We start from the raw sequence: 19,345 nt of genomic DNA, 5'->3' as shown, positions 1-19,345 counted from the left end.
TGACCCACCAGCAGTGACCTCTAAAGTGAGGGATTGATCTTGATCATCAACATATGCAGGACGAATGGGGGGCTAATTTGTAAGAAAAAATTCAGAGGAGGCTGATTTGTAAATTTTGAGGGTAAAAAAAATGTAAAAATAAAATAAAAATTGACAAAAAATGCAAAAAAAAAAAAATTGAGGGGGGACTATAACCCCCTCTCACTTCCATGTGGCTTCGTGCCTGAACATATGCACATGGTCCATGGACATGCACACTTGGCATCTTCAAATAAAAGTACGGGCAACAATTAAAAAGGATAAAAATGGGTATGGAGTTTTATAAAATATGTCAAGGATATAAAATTTGGGCGTATATTATAAAGTTATTGAAACATCAACTATTTTGTAATTTTTAAATTTTATTATGTTTATTTTTTTTTAAATTCAATGTTCTAAAATTAGAGTATTAGAGAGCAAATTATTCGTCCCGCAAAGCATCGTGTCTTTCGGCGACTTTGGCTCCGTGATATAATTGCAAAAAACTGCAAAAGCTTTGTGCAACAAAAATCCCTAAAGTTTTTATTTATATATTGTGCAATAATTTACCTTGTTTAGTCTAGTTTCCTTGATATATACTGATTTTGTTTTTCGTTTTAAATGTTTACAATTTCATTTAGCTTCTATTTATTGCTTACAACATTATTTAAGTTAAGCGTTGTTTCCAATTTCTATTATCCCAATATCGATATCTTGAGAATTTCCCTATATTTTTTTCCTGTTTTGATAGAGAGTTAGAGAATATTATGAATAATATTTTATCTTGGTGTGCCGGCCAGCCTTTAGACCAATTACATTCAACGAAAAAAAAATGGTGCTCCTTTCATCCCAAGGATACAAATTACAATCTCTTTGAGATACTAAGATGCATAACGAGTCGTTGCATTCCATAATGATGTATTCTCACTTGAATAACTTGGTGTAGAAAAAAAAATATGAACAAAACACTTGAAAGAAAAACGGACAAGTTTGATATAATTACAAGCGAGTATACCATATTTAGCTCAATTACGTACAAACAACAACCAAACGCAAGTTTTTGCTTCAAAGCGAGGGTTAATTACCTAGCCTCTCTAGATTTTTTTAAAAATAGAACCAAAAGCCTTTATAACTCTCAATACATATTCAAAAACACCCCAAGGAAAAAAAATGTGATATATCTTCACACACTATTATCCAATATAAATGTATAAATATATCTTCACCCGAATAAATATATAAATACTCACTCTCACCTAATTTGTAACTTTTTCCCACTAGTGACGCTCCCATTTAAGGGACGCGCAAATGAAATCATCTGATGGGCCCCGTGGGGCCTATTTCTTGCGCGGCGGCCTTGGTGGGCTGCGCACGAGAGTATTGCGAAGTCGTTGAGGCCTTGCAGAGGGGTCAGGGCCCGCACAACTTCGTCCATCCCAGGGCGCGACTTTGGGTCTCTGCATAGGCAGCTACAGGCGAGTTGGGCCGCCTTTTGGGCCCCTCTCACGGAGTAGTGTAACTCAAGCCGTGGGTCCACCAATTGGTGGAGCTTCCTCTTCTCCGCCAGGTGAGGCCGGGCCCACGACACTAGGTTCTGCTCTGCTGCAGGTCTCTTCTTGTCCATTGATCGTCGCCCCGTCAGTATCTCGAGAAGCACTACTCCGAAACTGTACACATCGCTCTTAGAAGTCAAGTGTCCTGAGGGAAATGAGAAAGTACAAAAGAACCGCATTATACACCAAAAAAATTGTTACTTGCTAAACAAGCAAGACCTAACTTGTGACCCAAGCGATTCAAGATCTCTGTTTTTCCCAATTTATTTTGAAAGATATGTTTAGCCACTAGGATTTAGGTGGGAGGGCTATGTTATTGATCACAAGGGAAGTTATTTGAATGAAAAAGTCAACTATGAGAGCAATCACTTTTATGGGTCCAGGAATCACTGCAAATACATTTGCAGTGGCTATATCACATGTTAGTAGACATGCATATCATCATTTTGGGGAATATTTTATTCATGAAATCCCTACCAAGAGTGTTAAATTTTCTTCCAAGAGGGTCATAGAGACAATCTACTAAACTTGGTCAAGCAATTACTCCATATTCATATTCGTATAAACAAGGAGTGATGTATCTAGAAAAAGTTTTTTATTTTTATTTATTATTATTATTATTATTATTATTATTATTTTATTTTTATTTTTTTTGTGTTCTTACCAGTCATTACATATTCAGGGGCAGCATAACCATATGTTCCAACCACTCTGGTTGAGACATGTGTCTTGTCGCCTTGCGGACCGGCTTTTGCTAAACCGAAATCCGAAAGCTTCGCATTGTACTCCTAAGGAATACAGTTAAAGTACATGTTAATTAAAAGAAAGCAACTTATAATTTTTTCCCCGAGATCATCATTTAATTGAGCTTATCGTCGATACTTAACTGTGTCGAGCAAGATGTTTGATGTCTTAAAATCTCGGTAAATTACCGGTTCTGGACCATTATGAAGGAAGGCCAAACCTTTTGCCGCACCAAGCGCGATTTTTATCCTATTTGACCATGGAAGAGGAATGTTTCCTAGAGAACAAAATGGACAAAAATAAAGCGTTTTAGTGATTTGATTAATCAACAGGAAAACAATATATTTCTAAATTAAATTAGAGATCTTATGAGAGAAGAATGAATGCATTTATAGAGAAATTTCAATTTTCTTTAGTGAAGTTACACTCAATGACCACGCTGTACCTAAAAACTGCCATTTTTGAATCAACGGTATAGGACAATTTAAGGGGAGAAAAAGTCAAAAGATTTATAAATCATTGTCATGTCAAGAAAGAGTCCAATATCTATCCAATGCCAATTTAATACATACCTACTGACAAGAAGACAAACGACCGAGAAAAATAAAGTCAAGAAATCAATTAGTTAGTTAACACTCACTTCTAAAAAGATGATTTTCAAGACTGCCGCGAGTCATGAATTCATAGACAAGCAACCGTTGATCGTCTTCAATGCAATACCCGATCAGCTTAACAAGATTAGGATGATGAAGTTGACCCAGAAAGTTGACTTCGGCCTAGAGAGAGAGAAAGATTATTAAAAAAAAATTACAAAATACAATTTAAAAAACACATGAAAAATATGACTAAATTCTATGTGATACAAACCAAAAAAAAATTATCATATGAGAAACTAATAAATAAAATAAACTATATTGTAAATTAATATAAATAAAAATATCTCACTTATACCAAATTTATTAATGCCTCTCTAGATACATAATCATATGAAAAATCAAGTTTTGTCATATATCTAATTTTTGGTAAATTTTAAGTAAACAGTCACGAGATCTTATTAATAAAACCAAAAAGACATTAATAATTATAAATAATCATCAGACTCCAAGGCAATAAATGAAACGCTAAAAACGTCAAAATAATGCATCATCACCATAAAGACTATTTACTTAAAATTTACAAAATGTTGGCTATATAACAAATTTTTAAATTTTGGTAATTTAGTTACTCAACTAATTAATTTATTAAAGTGGTGGTTTAAATCACAAATTATGCATATTTTTAGCTTAATAAGAAGTTGAAATAATCATTGTTATAATTTGTAAAAATATGATTATCAACATTGGTAGACCTCGAGAATAATACTAGTATCCAAAAATAAAAATTCTATAACTAGTCATGACTGTCATGTATGTTTTCATTATGTTTTTTTTTTTGCTTTTATATCAGATGTTATAATATAGAATTAAGGACTAACCACCTATTTTCTGTATAAAAAAAACAAAAAAAAAACATAAAGTGAGATGATAAAGAATTAATAACTAAGTCATAGAAAATTACATTTGCATCCATCATCCTAATCATATCATACCATGTCACTAATTCATAACTTTTATTTTATTGCTATAATTAATGACTAACCACCCATTCTCTGTGACCTTGTAGACCATCCGGCTTTAGGCTCTTGACGGCGACAGTGACACCAGAGCCGGGCCTGGCCGGGGCAGTCCCGTTCTCCTCAATCCACCCTTTGAAGACAAACCCGAAACCGCCTTCGCCGAGAATGCTGTCGGGCCTGAAATTCCCGGTCGCAGACTTCAGCTCTTGGAAGCTGAATTGGAGCATTTGGTGAGGCCTATCAATCATCAACGCATCGTGACACGACGACTTCTTTTCGTCTTTTTCCTCTTCTTGGGTCGGCTTGCGATCCGACGATGCACGAGGCTCGTTCGGAGGACAAAGCTCGCGGTTGCTCGCGTTGAGGTAGCGCGTTTCCGCTGCTAAGAATCATAAGTGCAAAGAAAAAAATAATTATTAGTAGTTATTAAAGAGGGTTTTTTTCGTTTTAATTGATTGGTGGCAATTTTTGTTTAGACATTATATATCTATTGTAAAGTGAAAATGGAAAATTGACTAATTCAAGAAAGAGGCTTTGAACTTTGAAGCATGAGAGAGTTCATGATTTAGTGACTGTCAAGTAAGGAAATTTTACAAATCCTAAATATGTTTTTTTATTGTAAAATACTTGGGTTGGCTTTTTTATTTTATTTTATTTATTTCTTTCAATATAAAACAAAGGTGAAAACATAATACGAACTCCCTAATTTTATTATTATTTTTTTTAAAAAAAGGAAGAGAAAAAATTGGAATTTGTAAGAGTAAAGCAAGACTCACAACACCGTTCAGGTTGAATCCAACAACAAAAAAACAGAACAGAACCGAACAAACCAAGTACGGCAGAGAAACAAACATATATTATTATATATGTGTATACATACCTGCGTCATAGACAAGGCTGGTACGAGGAATTGTGTTGGGTGAGTGTTTAGAAGAAGAGGAAGTACAAGAACCCCTAACAACGCCGCGTCTAAGAACACCCCAACAACCGCACTTGCTTCCCATTTTTATATATAAATATAAGTTTGTAGTGTTTTGGTCAAATCTAGTTTGATGGGCAAGAGTGAGTCACAAAGAAGAACAACGAAGCAGAGGAGGAAGAAGAAAAGAATAGGTGAGGAGAGAATGGGAGAGATTAACCATTGCACTAGTAGAGAGAGAGGGTAATTGATTGATTGATTGCAAGTGTTTTTCTTTTGTTGGTGTTGGTGTTGGTTCGGTGGTTGTGTTGGGGATTGAAGGCGTCATCATTCGGCAGTGTGTCAAAAAAACCACTTTTCTTTTTTTCCCACCACCTTTTTTGTGGCTCCCCCATGTATTGCTTTCCTCTCTCTCTCTCTCTCTCTCTTTCTCTCTCTCCGAATCTTATGAGGACGTTGTTTTAACTTTTACAGCTTGACTTACGGTCTAACCACACACACAAGCATATTATAACTATCAAGCTTACGCGAATAAGAGGATCTCCGACCGAATTTTTTTCACAGAATTATATAATAAATGTCAATTCAACTACTAACTCATCTCAACTTCAACATGAGTATTTCTTATATTCTTTTTATCGCTTACTTATGCTCAAAGTTCAAACCATCGTATTCAATACAAAATTAGGTAAGAAAACATGTTACGCATAAACGAACTGAAATTCATTTTCGTTATTGTGTCTTCCATTGTTTAACAGAAGTGGTAATTTCGTTAGACAATTTCTTACATTCCATTGTTTAACGAAAGTGAAATTTTTGCTAAGCTTAATAGAAGTTAGCATTTCCGTTAATTTTCATTAAGTTATAAAAATAAATATAAAATCAAATTTATATGATAAATGAAAAGGAATCAACTATTAAAATTTTAAAAGAATGTACTAATATGTAAAATGAATTGCATCTTTATTAATAACTTTAAAAAGGTAAAAACATTACAACAAGATTATGAGTAAAATATTACAATAAGACTAAACTTCATTAATAGTCATGTTTTGAGAGTTTATATCAAAATTATCAACAAGATCAATGTTCACACATGTTTTGTAGTTACACTGAGTTGGCCATTTGGTTCAGACAACTTTATTGTCTTTGATGATGTCTCTAGCATCGCACAGAACATTATTGTTGTTGTACGACCAGGATTCGACGTGGTCTTTCTGACAGCTTTTTAGCTGTCCTCGTCCTGATGTGCGCCATCTGTCCTGGTGTCCGATCACAGGACATTCTCGTTTGTTGTCTCTTATAATAGAGAATGTCATACCCTAAGAGATGGTAACACACTTTACCGCCGAAACCAACTTTTAAAGAGTGTGCGTGTTTGTTTTTCTAGGTTTTTGGCTCTCGTCCGGTAAAGTCTTACCTAGTGTGTTTTACAATTGTTGTTGTGGCATCTCTTATTGTAATGAAGTGAAACGCCGAGAGAGTGTAAGAGTGAAAAGTGAGGGGAGCTCAAACCTAGGGGGAGCTTAGGTTAACAACACAATAGAACAAGCCTGGAGTTAGGAATAGTGGAAGGTGACCATCCATTGTATTCCGACGTGTACTCAGCGTATTTTCTAGTGAAGTCGTTCTTTTCAGTGGGATTGATATCCCCTAGAGTAGGCATTTGCGGCCGAACTGGGTTACCGTTTCTTGGTGTTCTTTACTTGATTTCATTATTTGTTGCTTGTTGTTCGTCTTGTTGTTCTTAACATTATCTAATAAGTAGGTTACACATCAGATATGTACTTTCAAGTGGTATCAGAGCGGGCACCCTAAGTTTCTGGGTGAGGTTCTCTTGATCTTACTGTTGTTGTTAGATATGGACACACTCAGGGAAGGAGGCTGTATTTCTCGAGCTCCGCTTCTCGATGGCCAGAACTACGCGTATTGGAAGGCCAAGATGGGAGCCTTTATATGGTCCATCGACCACAAGACCTGGAAGTCCATCATTACAAGGTGGGAAGCTCCCAAGAAGGCTTTGGAGGATGGCGTTACCCTTGTAAAGAAAACCGAGATTGATGGAGTCATACAGAAGACGAGGCCGCCCTATCTAATTCCAAGGCTCTCAATGCCATCTATAATGGTGTTGACACGAATGTTTTCAGGTTGATCAATACCTCTGAAAGTGCCAAGAAAGCTTGGGACATTCTTGAAACAGCCTTCAAAGGGACGGACAAAGTGAAGAATTCACGTTTATAGCTTGTCACCACCAAGTTTGAAAACATGAGGATGCTTGAAGAGGAAACAATCAGCGAATTCTATTTGAGGGTCAGAGACCTCTCCAATGAGTCTCGCTCTCTTGGAGAACCAATGTCCGATGTCAAGCTGGTTAAGAAGATCTTGAGATCTCTACCTGAGAAGTTCAAGATTAAGGTGACCACCATAGACGATGTGCATGACACCTCTGCGATGAAGGTGGACGAGCTCATAGGATCTCTACTCACCTACGAGATGTCATTTACAGGATCCCCTGAGAATAAATCAAGAGGTCTTGCTCTCAAGTCCACTACCTCTGAATCCTCATCCCCGAGGGATGAAATGTCGTCAGAATCATACGAGGAGTCCCTGGCCTTGATGGTCTAGAACTATGGGAAACTCATGAAAAAGTTCAAGAAGAGATCACCTAACTTCTCTGAACAGGCCTCTGGTCCCTTCAACCGCGAGAAGACCTCTCGGGGTTACAAACCTGGGAATTACATGAAGAAGGGACGAGAAGATTGGGGAACCCCTTATGCGTCCAAGGGAAAGAGGATTCAATGCAGGGAGTGTGAAGGTTTTGGCCACATACAGGTTGAGTGTCAAAACTTTAACTCCACTCTCAGTGATGAAGACAGTGATTCCAGTAGTGAAGCAGGAGAGGATGGAGGAAATAATTTTCTTGCCTTCATGGCTCGGAGTTCAGATTCTTAGAATAGTCCATCAAAGGAGAATAAAGGGAAAATTGCCCTGGCTCCTTCTGAATGCTCTAACGACTTCAAGTCGGCTGGAAGTGGGGAACTCAGTGACGAATTTCTACTTCATGCCTATGAATTCATCATGTCACAGACTGGGTCCACATGAAGTCTGAAGTCCCGCACATGAGAAGTGGAAGACGAGCTCAGTGATGAAGTTCTTCTTGAGGCATACAAGACTCTGTTTGTGAAGTGGGCCGATGAGTCCAATGTCTTTCTCAAGCATAAATCTAGGATTGAAGAATTGGAGGCTAAGCAATCTAGCTTACTCGAGGAGATAGAAGAACTAAAGAATGACTCTCCTGACATGCTGAAGGATTGAATCGCTGCTTGGTGAAAAGTCTCACCTCCTTGAGGTGATTGGCAGCTTGAAGAAACAAATCACTAAAGTCAATGCTGATCTAGCAAATATGACCAAGTCTGTTCAGTTGTTGAACTCGGGAACTTCCAATCTGAATGAGATTATGAAGATTAGGCAACTGTCCTCAAGTCATAGAGGACTTGGATATCATTATGGCACCTCTACCTCACACAAGACTGTCTTTGTGTCTCCGTCTTAGAAGACATCAAGTCATGATTTGCCAAAGCCAAGGTCTACCACTAGACTTGACTGGAGATGTCATTTTTTGTGGAAAATGGGGGCATATCCGTCCTTTCTGCTATTCTCTTTATGGCAGGTTTCTAGAGAGGAAAAACACTGATCAAAATGTTCTCTATGCTCAGAGTAGATTCCCCAGGACGAAGGTGGATCTGAGAGAACGTTCAGATAGGCAGACGACCTCGCGTACCCCTGCTGGTCAAGTGTGGAGAATCAAACATGACCACATAGCTTTTGTCGCTTATACCTCTCTCAAAGCCACTGCCAGAGAGGACTGGTATTTTGACAGTGGATGCTCACGACATATGACCGGAGAATTGTCTTTTCTAAACAATGTACAGAGTTGTTCTAAGGGGCATGTCACGTTTGGAGGGGGATCACAGGCACTGTGATTGGGAAAGGAAAGTTAAATATTTTGGGCCTTCCAGTTCTCGACAATATCCTTCTGGTTGATGGGCTCAAAGCAAACCAGATCAGCATTAGTCAATTATGCGACCAAGATTTGACAGTCACTTTCACCAAGCACGACTGCTCAGTCACGCGTGATGACAAGTCAGTGTACATGAAGGGTTTAAGATCCCTAGATAATTGCTACCTTTGGTCTGCTCCCTCTACTTTGTCTTCCACCTGTCTTGTTAGCAAAGCTAATGCCACAGATCTTTGGCATAAAAGAATTGGGCAGTTGAATCTACCAATTTTGGGCAATCTTGTTTCCAAAGAAATTGTTAGAGATCTCCCTGAGTTGAAGATTAAAGAAGGGAGGACTTCAACTCAGGGAGGATCTTTGGTCATTGTCAAGTGGGGAAACAAATGCGTGCGTCTCACAAGAAGGTAGACTTCTTCACCACCTCTCGTGTTTTAGATATAGATGGGAGAAGATATATAGTGGTAGTTGTTGATGACTACTCAAGGTACACCTGGGTTGAGTTTCTCAGAGAAAAGCCTGATGCCTTTGATGCATTCCACACCTTGAGTCTGAGGTTGTAGTGTGAGAAGGAAAACACTTCAGGCAAGATCATGAAGATTCTCAGCGACCATGGGAAGGAATTTGAGAATGGAAAATTCCTTGAGTTCTGCAATTCTCAAGGGATTATGCATGAGTTCTCTGCCCTCATTACGCCTCAACAAAATGGCATTGTGGAGCGAAAGAATAGAACAATCCAGGAAATGGCATGGGTTATGCTTCACATGAAGTCCTTTTCGTATCGCTTCTGGACAGAAGCTGTAAATATCGCGTGTCATATCCATAATCAGGTCTTGATACGTCCCGGCATGTCATGCCCAAGTTATAAAATATGGAGGGGGAGGAAGCCCAATGTCAAGTATTTTCATATCTTTGGCAGTACGTGTTTTGTTCTTATTAACAGAGAACCGAGGAAGAAGCTAGATGCTAAGAGTGATGAGGCCAATTTCTTGGGCTACACACCCAGTGGTGCTGCCTTCAGGGTCTTCAACAAGAGGGCTCAGTGTGTCATGGAGTCAAGGAATGTGGTGGTCGATGATGAAGACAGGGTTTCCGATTATGATTAAGCTAGTGTCTCTCCTGATGTTCATTCGTGTCACATAAGATGTCTTAGACACTGATGAAGATTCCGTTGTCCCATGGGAAACGCTGATTCTGACTCTCTGGTAAAGAAAGTCACGAGTAGAGTCGAGAAGAATCATCCTACAGAAGCTATTATCGGCAACTTGCATGAAGGAGTCACCACCAGGAGAAAGAACCTGTTAATTACATGGAAATGATAGGCAACGTTTTCTTTACATCCCATATTGAGCCAAAGAATGTTACTAAGGTTGTTAGTGACGAGTTCTGGATGATAGCCATGCAAGAGGAATCAGTTCATTTTAAGAGGAATAAGGTCTGGAAGCTTGTTCCCAGACCTGAGGAAGTGAATATTATTGGAACAAAATAGATCTTCAAGAACAAATCTGATGCTCTTGGCAATGTCATGAGGAACAAAGCCAGATTGGTTGCTCGGGGTTATTTTCACATTAAGGGCCTGGATTTTGTTGAGACTTTTGCTCGTGTGACTAGACATGAAGCTATTCGACTCCTTCTTGGTATTTCATGCCTCAAGAGGTTCAAGCTGTTTCAGATGGATGTCAAGAGTGCTTTTCTGGATGGTGTTATGAATGAAGAAGTGTATGTTGAGTAACCCAAGGGATTTGTGGATCCTAAATTTCCAAACCATGTTTACAAGCTCCACAAAGCATTGTATGGTCTGAAACAGGCTCCACGGGCTTGGTATGATCGTCTTGCAGAATATTTCACTCAAAAGGGATACATCAGAAGGGTGAAGGATCAAACCCTTTTCATCAAGAGATCTGGCTCGGAGATGATGTTTACTCAGATCTATGTGGATGACATAGTGTTTGGTGGAATGTCCCAGACCATGGTGGACCACTTTGTGGAAAAGATGCAATCTGAGTTTAAGATGAGTATGGTGGGAGAGCTCTCTTACTTCGTGGAATTTCATATTAAACAGTTTGAAGATGGAATCTTCCTGTCTCAAGGGAAGTATGCCAAGGATATGGTTAAGAAATTTGGTCTTGAATCAGGAAAGCCGAAGAGGACCCCAGCTTCTGCTACAGTCAAGCTCTCTAAAGAAGATGGAGCTGAACCGGTTGATACCAAATTGTACAGGAGCATGGTCGGGAGTCTCCTGTATTTGACAGCTAGCCGACCAGACATTTCTTACTTAGTGGGTGTATATGCAAGGTTCTAGTCTCAACCTACTACAACCCACCTGAGCTATGTCAAGAGGATTATCAAGTACATTCATGGTACCACCGACTACGGTATCCTCTACTCCTTTGACACAAATTCTTGTCTTATGGGTTATTTCAATGCAGATTGGAGAGACAACTCTGATGATAGAAAAAGCACATCAGGAGGTTGTTTCTTTCTTGGGAACAACTTGGTCTCTTGGTTTAGCAAGAAACATAATTGTTTCTCGCTCTCCACTGCTGAAGCTGAGTACATCGTTTGTAGTGTTGCTTGTACTGAACTGGTCTATCTCAAATATATGCTGGAAGAGTACGATGTTCTACAGGATGTCGTCACGTTGTATTGTGAAACACTAACTCATTCAATTTAGCCAAGAATCCAGTTCAACACAGCAAGACCAAACATATTGAGATCAGACACCACTACATTAGAGATCTTGTGAATATAAAATTATGTCCTTGGAACACATCAACATCGAGAATCAGTTGGCAGATATATTTACAAAACCCCTTGATATTATTAAATTCAAAAAATTGCCCTATGCATTGAGGGTTTGCATTCACGATTTGTAGCAACTAATGGGCTGGTCGAGGCATGCTTGGGCATGTGTCTTGATCATTGAAAGGCCCATTCGGGGTAGTTATTTTTTTTTTAGAAATATCTTAAAATGCAGCGTTTCAATGGTTCAGTGCTAAGCTCTTTGTAATGGTTTATTTCCCGAGAAAGGTCACGATTTGCTTAGCTGTCATAATTACTTTCACTGATCTCCCTTGTGTCAGCAGTTCTTTTTCGAATTCTCTTCCTCTTGTACATATTCGTTTCCCTCAGCGCCAATTGCAATTGTGTCGGTAAAAGTGGTTCGCACTAGAATAGGAAAGGGTTATGTCGCTAAAAGTAGCAGGAAAGGAAGTAGCAAGAAGTTCTCCGACTTGAAGAAGTTCATCCCAGAGGTTAATAGACATGGGGTAAAGATCATCAAGGCTACGAAGGATAGGGTCGATGGTTCGGCCGGAGATCCTATGCCTCGGACAAAAATTCCCAACCTTCACAAGGATTTGGCCTCATTCCCTCAGGTAAAAGGAACTGTACTCTCTCCTTGTTTCTCCCTCTAGGGTTTTGTCAAGAAGCATGCAACAGGCCATTCTGTCTGGGTCGAGTCTGCCTGAGAGAGAGAATGTATCTTTTGCCGCCGATGCCATGCTCCACCTTGGAAAGTCTGAGAAGGCTAGTGTCAGAATTCCCAACCCATCCAGACCGAAGTAGAGGTCGACAACCCGACTCTTCCTGAAATGACCAGGGAACTGAAGGCAAATGGGTACTCATCTAAGGAGATTGAGGAGGGCCCGAAGGTTTGGATCTCTCAAGAGGACTTCGATAAGGTCATGGGCACTGGGATTCTTCCTCAGCGTGGCGAAGAGTCTGTTCCTGCTCCATCTCCGAAGAACAATGAGAAAACAAAGAAGAAGACGGTGAAAAAGGTGGCAAAGGCAAAGAAGCGAAAAAGGGTTCCTGGGGTTAAGATTGTTGAAGAAGTTCAAGAAGAAGAAGAGCAAGAAGAGAATGGGGTAGACCATGTCACTAACGTCTTTGAAGAAGAGGTTAAAGAAGAGAGGTTCTCATGAAGAAGAAAAAGAAGAAGGTCCCTCGACAAGAAGTGCCAGACATTCCCATCATGGGTCTCTCCTTCCACACCCTGAAAAACGCATGGAGATGAAAGTATGTCATCCTCCGCAGCGTTGCCCCAGAGCATGTGCTGTCGGATGAGGCCCTGGGCTACACTGGTATCGTCAACCTTCTCAAGGAAGTTAGCCTCTTCTCTTCTGTTATTGCAGTGGGTTCATATCATGCTCAGTTGGTGCGGAAGTTCATAGTGAACCTGCCAGACCAGGTCTATGATGCGACCTCCTCAAACTTCCAGAAGCTTGTGGTGAGGATCAAGTGCATCGGGTTCTCTCCCAAGGTGATCCACAAGTTCCTGGGGATGGTTACTCATTCATCTGAAGACCCTATGCCCTCCAGGTTTAAGCTTGTTAAGGAACTGTCGGGTGGAAAAGATGCGAAGGGGTGGCCTGAGACTGACTTATACCGAGCCTCTGTGCTTAGTTCCAAGTACTCCGTCTTGCACAAGATTGGAGTAAACAACTGGCTTCCTTCTGCTCACTCCACAGGTCTCTCCTTGCCCTTGCTCAATTTTTATACATGATAGGGACTAGCAAGACATTGTATTTTGGGAAGTTCTTCTAGCATGCAGGCGTCGACACCATCAAGCTTCCCATAGCCTACCCGGCTATGATTACTGGGATCGTTCTTCGCCAGCACCCGGACATTCTTACTCCTGAGGAACTAAAGGGCTAAAGCTCGAATCCGAGCAAAATCACATTCATCTACAAGTTGTTCCAGAAGCACCACGTAGCTGATATTCAAAAGCCGCCTCAGACCAGTCTTCCTTACGCTAAATTCTTCTCATCTTATGCGCCAGTTGTGCCACCCATGTCAGCGAACATTAGGAAGCTCATTGCTCTCTCTATTCAGGATGAGATTCATCACTTGGAGTCCATCATTGCCACGTCCTCATAGCGCAAGAAGACCCTTGAGGAAGCTTTGACAAAGAGTTCTCTGGAGACCCAGCCTCGTCTTCTTGCTGATCACCCGATTTGCTCAAAAAATTGATTATTATGTTCTTATTTCCTGTTTCCTCATCCCTCTTCTCAAACCCTCTAGTCTTCCTCTTTTTTGTCTTTGCTTGGCAAAATGGGGGAGTCAATTGCAACTCTGTTTTTCTGTTTTAAAATTGATACAACGCAATATATTAGTGTGTTTTGTGTTTTTGCCTTCCACTATCAGTCACTGTTGTTGGAATAGATCTAGGGTTTAAGAAAAGATTATCGCTTCTAGCAAGCGGTGGAATATAAAAATTTCTTTAAAAACTTGTAAAACGTTTTTACAACCTAGACAAAATGCATGAACATATAATTTAAAATTTTAGAACTACTTTGAGTTTTCACTCGGTACCAACCTTGAATGGAGCTTGAACGTTGAGAAGCCTTAGGAAGGTTGAAACACTCGTCTCTCCACTCAACTCGCCTCACCCACTAGTCTTCTCGAACCTGTGAGCAACCACGAAAGTTTCTACCACTAGAGTCTTTAGAGTTTAGGTTGGATTTAGTGTGTGTGCACTTTTAAACAATATGACTCAAGAACAAGTCTTTGAGACAAAACAAAAACGCTAGGTCTAATGAGGGCCTAGGTGCCAAAATAAAAGAACAAGAAGAGATCTATAGAGAGGGGGGGGGGGGGGGGGGGGGGGGGGGGGGGGGGGGGTTACAATCTAGAGAGAGAAGCTCTTAATCTAAAAAATTATGTGTTTTGAATTGTGAATGAGGTAGGGTATTTATAGGAGGAGGTTTTGCCTTGAAAAGGTAGTTTCTTCTTTTCCATTGAATATCAAATATTCATGAGCAAATCATTGTTCCTCTTCTCCCCCCTTGAACGTCCAACTCATGCCATCAAGGCACTTGGATTTGTTTTCTCATTTGCTCGCTTCTCTCTTGGCCACACATGTAGTTTCCTCTTAAAGGAAATTTGTTTCCTCTTTTTCTTTTAGCAAGTATCTTCATCTATCAATGCACAAAATAATTCTTTTTCTCTTGCTATGTTGGACAGTTTTGAGAGATTCTAGAACATGCTTCTAGATGTTTCTTTATTTGTTCATGACAACATAAGAAAAGCCCATTTAGAATTTTCACATAAAAGTTCATGAAATTAAATTCAATCCTCAAGGCCCAATTTCTTTAATATGACGGTGTGGTTTAAATTCATTGTCATCATATGACAATGTCAAAAAACTTATTTATTGACATTCATACCATCTTATGTCCAAAAGGAAAAAATTACCCTTTAGACAATTTTCGTAAAACTTGTCTAGTTCAACATTTGAACTTGTTTTGACTTAGCTTGCATGTTTAACTAATCATACTCTAATGACTTGTGGTAGTGACCCGATGGATCTAAATGAACAAAGTTTGAGCTAGCATACTTGGACTCAAAAGTTCACAAACCTTATCTAAGTCCTAACTTAATGTCAACTGACTCCACTAAAGAGTTGACATTGAAATCTCTCGGTTCAAATGAATATATTTTCTATTCAAGAATTCTACTTAATTGTAATGAGTGGATCCATTGAATATTATCTATGTTTACCCTTCATGAATATCATCAATTAGATGGGATTTACGAAATTACCATTTTACCCTTCTAGTTGTTATTTTCTCTACTCCTTTGTCGCTTGTGAATAAGTTAGAAACAATGTATTGACGATGAGCTAACAATTCACATTGATTCTTCCAAAAGAGTCATGACTCAATTTGGACACTGGCCAATTCATTTATTCACATTCCAAGGAACAAAGCATGAGGTGATATACATTGGATTTCAACAATCTTGTACATGAATTCCTTATCTATGAGATCTTCACAAAGTTGTTCATGACATATTCATAACTTAGTAATTCACCAATAGGTCTTGTCTACATCACATAGTGAATCTAGACCTCTGACTTTCTCAAATGAGAATACGTAAGCTATGAAATGACATGTCTCATTTCAGGATTGAGGTAAGCATGATGCAATTCATACATAGTGACTCTGAGACATAAGAGGTTAAATGGTTTGTTCTTATTCTATCTCTAGAAGTGCACTGGTCAATTCACTACCTTCAGAAGATACATATGAAGAACTATAGAGTCTCCAACTCTCAATGCCTCATAACTAGACATCATAGATTCTCCTAACAATCGTACTGAGATCAATAGTCGTTTGATCCTTAGATTGTGAATATACTATTTTAAGCAAACGATGAAGAGTTTGTTCATGCAAATCTATATTTGACTCTTCATTTTTTGGTAGGTTTATTTAAGGACTAAAAACTATAGTTTATCATAAAGCTTCAAACAGACAAAGAAAAATGAATCAACTTTTATTAATTATTCAGCAATTACAAGCAAGAGTCTTCATGAGACTTTATTACATCAAATGTACATAAGAAATGACTACTACTCTTCTTGTGGACACCATTGACAATAACCGTGACATGAGTGAATCTTGCAGCGCCTTGTTGGGGGCTCAGTTGTTGCATGATAGAGTTTTGCCTTCTCAAAGCCAAAAGGGGAGATTGTAGTTACATTGAGTTCATCATTTGGTTCAGGAAACTCTATTCTCTTTTATGATATCTCTAGCATCGCAGAGAACATTATTGTTGTTGTACGACTAGGATTCGGCGTGGCCATCCTGACATCTTTTTGGTTGTCCTCGTCCTGATGTGCGCCATCTGCCCTGGTGTCTGTTCACATGACATTCTCTTTTGTTGTCTCTTATAAAAGAGAATGTCATACCCTAGGAGAGGGTAACACACTTTACCGCCGAAACCAACTTTTGAAGAGTGTGTGTGTGTGTTGTGTTTGTTTTTCTAGGTTTTTGGCTCTCGTCCGGCGAAATCTTACCTAGTGTGTTTTACAATTGTTGTTGTGGCATCTATTATTGTAATGAAGTGAAACACGGAGAGATGTACGAGTGAAAAGTGAGGAGAGCTTAAACCTAGGGAGAGCTTAGGTTAACAACACAATAGAAATAGCTTAGAGTTAGGAATAGTGGAAGGTGACCATCCATTGTATTCTGATGTGTACTTAGCGTATTGTCTAGTGAAGTTATTCTTTTTAGTGGGATTGATATCCCCCCGGAGTAGGCATTTGAGGTCGGACTGAGTTACCATTTCTTGGTGTTCTTTACTTGCTTTCATTACCTGTTGCTTGTTGTTCGTCTTATTGTTCTTAACATCATCAAACAACCAGGTTAAACAATATATCTGGACTTTCATGTTTCTTGAGAATGTTGTTCGTGTTGACACGAATATTTGTAAACGGTGAGTGCCTCGGCCATTTCGGGTTTCAAACTCTGTTTTCAATCGACAATAATGCGCCCCGAGCTACTAAATGCGGACTCGGACGACACTATTGAATCCGGGATCGAATGTACGTCTCGGTCAATCTTCGAGAAGATCATAAACATGTTTTCATGTTGACGTCGCTAGGGCAGCATAAAAAAACCGTAAAAACCGTAAATCGGACTGGACCGGTGATTTTTAGACCGCCGGTCCAGTTTAAAACGGTTTTTTTTCTTCCGGTCCGGTCTACTCTTTTTTTAAAAAAACGTTAAACCGGACCGGACCGATTTATTTATAAAAAAAAATTAATGTCCAATTAGCCAAATTAGGCATTTATGCATGTATTTACGTCCCAAATTATGTAAAACGGTTCAAAACGGTCCAAACAATCCAAAACGGTCTAGAACGGCCCGGTCTAAACAGTTCAAAAGGGTCTAAACGGTTCAAAACGGTCCGGTTTAAAAGATTCAAAACGGTCTGGTCCGGTCCGATTTCTACAGTTTTTTGGTCCGGTCCGGTTTGTATTTTTTTGGACCGTTTTGAACGGTCTGGTCTGATTTTTTGGCCGGTTTTAGAGCAGACCAAACCGTGCACAGGCCTAGACGTCGCCACGCCAGCAAGGGTCGTCTTGGTATAGCGCGATCTCGTCGTGTTCAGGTGTCTCTTGAATGGTTGGGGGATGTGGTGATGATCTTGGAGATGAAGTTCCACCTCGGGCAAAACGAGCTATATCTTGGAACATTCCTGTACTTGTTGATGAGTGTCATGGTAGACTCGGCTCGGGACAAGTTGGAATTTATCGTCGGTAAAACCTGAAAAAGGAGTAAAACTCTTCCACGACCCAAGTATAATCATGTGCCACGTAATCTTGTCCAGTATGACGTTTTAAGTATTTGTAAAAAATATAAGATACATTTGAGTTTCTAGAATGCATGCAAACCCATATAAGTAAGGAATCTTTGAAGTTCCCTACTATTTAAATGCTTTTGCTCTCATAACTGTGACACATTTGAAAAATTTCAAAATGGTTGCAATCGTGAAGATATTCAGAAATTTTTGTAACACTATGTATCGCTAAATACGACGTAGGTATGTAAACGGCGCAGAATGCACATGTTTCGTCATAAAAAAACATAAAGATAATGAGTAAAGAACTTAGCTACCGTGATGTCTTTTTCAGTTATGTCATGGCCTCCAATTCTGCTCACATATTCACGTGTAACCTCTACATATCTAAAGGCCAAGAAGGAATTTAACATTAAAAATTATGAGTTCCACCTAATCTTGTTATCGGTGTGGAAGATCCTCTCGTCAAGACCGTTAAATAAAAACGTCTCTTGAGTTCGTCTATTCTCTGGGTTGAACAGTTTATCCAAGTTATAGTTTCTCTAATCTCAGTAATACACTCGTCAAAATACCTAAACCCGGCTTTCACTATAAATTTTATGATATGTGTAGCACACATTTGTTGTAAAAGAGAGTCTTGATTGAGTATCTTAAGGCGTAAAGCTCTCACTATGGAGTCATTATTGGTGGCATTATCAATAGTTATCGAAATGATTCTCTCACGAAAGTTCTACTCTTCCATAACATCTAGAAGGATTCCTAATATGGCATCTGATGTGTGACTACCCTATGTTCTTTTAAAGGCTGTGATCCTTTTGCTTAGGTTCCAACATCTATAATATGAACTACATAAGTCAAGCAATCCATTTTTGTGTTTCCCGACAAAATATCATAAGTGAGCGCTACATTAAATCGAGTAGACATGAATGAGGCTCTAAGTGTCTCTTTTTCTTCTATATTTTTTTTTATAATTTCATTACGGAGATTTTTTCTTTTAATAATATTACTAACATGAACTAGATAATGTACAAATCTACCAAAGCCTTCACTTTCTACGTGAGAAAATGATTAGTTGGTAGAAACTATGCATTCAACAAGTTCTTTTCTAAATTCAACGAAATCGTGAGTAATTACCTGAGATGAAAAAGATCATGCCTTGATGCACATCTTGTAGTGGTGGCACAATGAGGAAGTCTTGTGAGTATAAGAGTCGGCTTTGATGAGCTTCCCACATTTTCTACATAGACCCTTATTTCCTTCGTCATTGTGGATGTCCTGGAAGTCTTTCCACATTTCTGAACGTGATTTTCTTTTCTTCTTTGGTTGTTGAGCTTGTGGGTTTTCTTCGTATTCGAGATTTGGTGGATCTATGTATGGATGAGGTGACTCGTGTT

The 19,345-nt window shown here is 39.1% G+C and overlaps 1 protein-coding gene across 3 annotated transcripts; it reads right to left on the bottom strand.

Moving 5' to 3' along the window:
* Nucleotides 1–987: 987 nt before the first annotated feature.
* On the bottom strand, nucleotides 988–5,328 carry LOC149397897 (serine/threonine-protein kinase PBL34-like). 3 transcript variants are annotated; one of them, XM_089614832.1, is made up of 6 exons: nucleotides 4,811–5,321; nucleotides 3,954–4,309; nucleotides 2,956–3,091; nucleotides 2,459–2,592; nucleotides 2,236–2,359; nucleotides 988–1,716 (listed from the first exon to the last, which is right to left on the bottom strand). In XM_089614832.1, exons 1-6 carry the CDS (start codon nucleotides 4,932–4,934, stop codon nucleotides 1,271–1,273), a joined length of 1,320 nt encoding a protein of 439 aa, XP_089470958.1. In that variant the 5' UTR covers nucleotides 4,935–5,321; the 3' UTR covers nucleotides 988–1,270. The 3 variants fall into 3 exon arrangements, with proteins under 3 accessions (XP_089470958.1, XP_089470957.1, XP_089470959.1); XM_089614831.1 differs by having other exon boundaries at nucleotides 3,954–4,312; nucleotides 4,811–5,320; XM_089614833.1 differs by lacking the exon at nucleotides 2,236–2,359 and having other exon boundaries at nucleotides 2,536–2,592; nucleotides 3,954–4,312; nucleotides 4,811–5,328.
* Nucleotides 5,329–19,345: the final 14,017 nt, after the last annotated feature.

The sequence above is a fragment of the Urtica dioica genome, chromosome 5, assembly GCF_054948205.1.
Source record: "Urtica dioica subsp. dioica isolate 48M chromosome 5, U.dioica_male_clone48M_v1_H2, whole genome shotgun sequence".
Lineage (NCBI taxonomy): Eukaryota > Viridiplantae > Streptophyta > Magnoliopsida > Rosales > Urticaceae > Urtica > Urtica dioica.
This window is presented reverse-complemented; position numbering and strand designations above follow the sequence as displayed.

What these genes read in the sequence shown, in the direction of transcription:
- LOC149397897 (XM_089614831.1), bottom strand. Translation starts at nt 4,934, where the DNA reads ATGGGAAGCAAGTGCGGTTGTTGGGGTGTTCTTAGACGCGGCGTTGTT. An exon ending in CAAACATCTTGCTCGACACA is followed by an intron (nt 2,360 to 2,458) that starts GTTAAGTATCGA and finishes TGTATTCCTTAG; the next exon opens with GAGTACAATGCGAAGCTTTC. An exon ending in CCCTGAATATGTAATGACTG is followed by an intron (nt 1,717 to 2,235) that starts GTAAGAACACAA and finishes CATTTCCCTCAG; the next exon opens with GACACTTGACTTCTAAGAGC.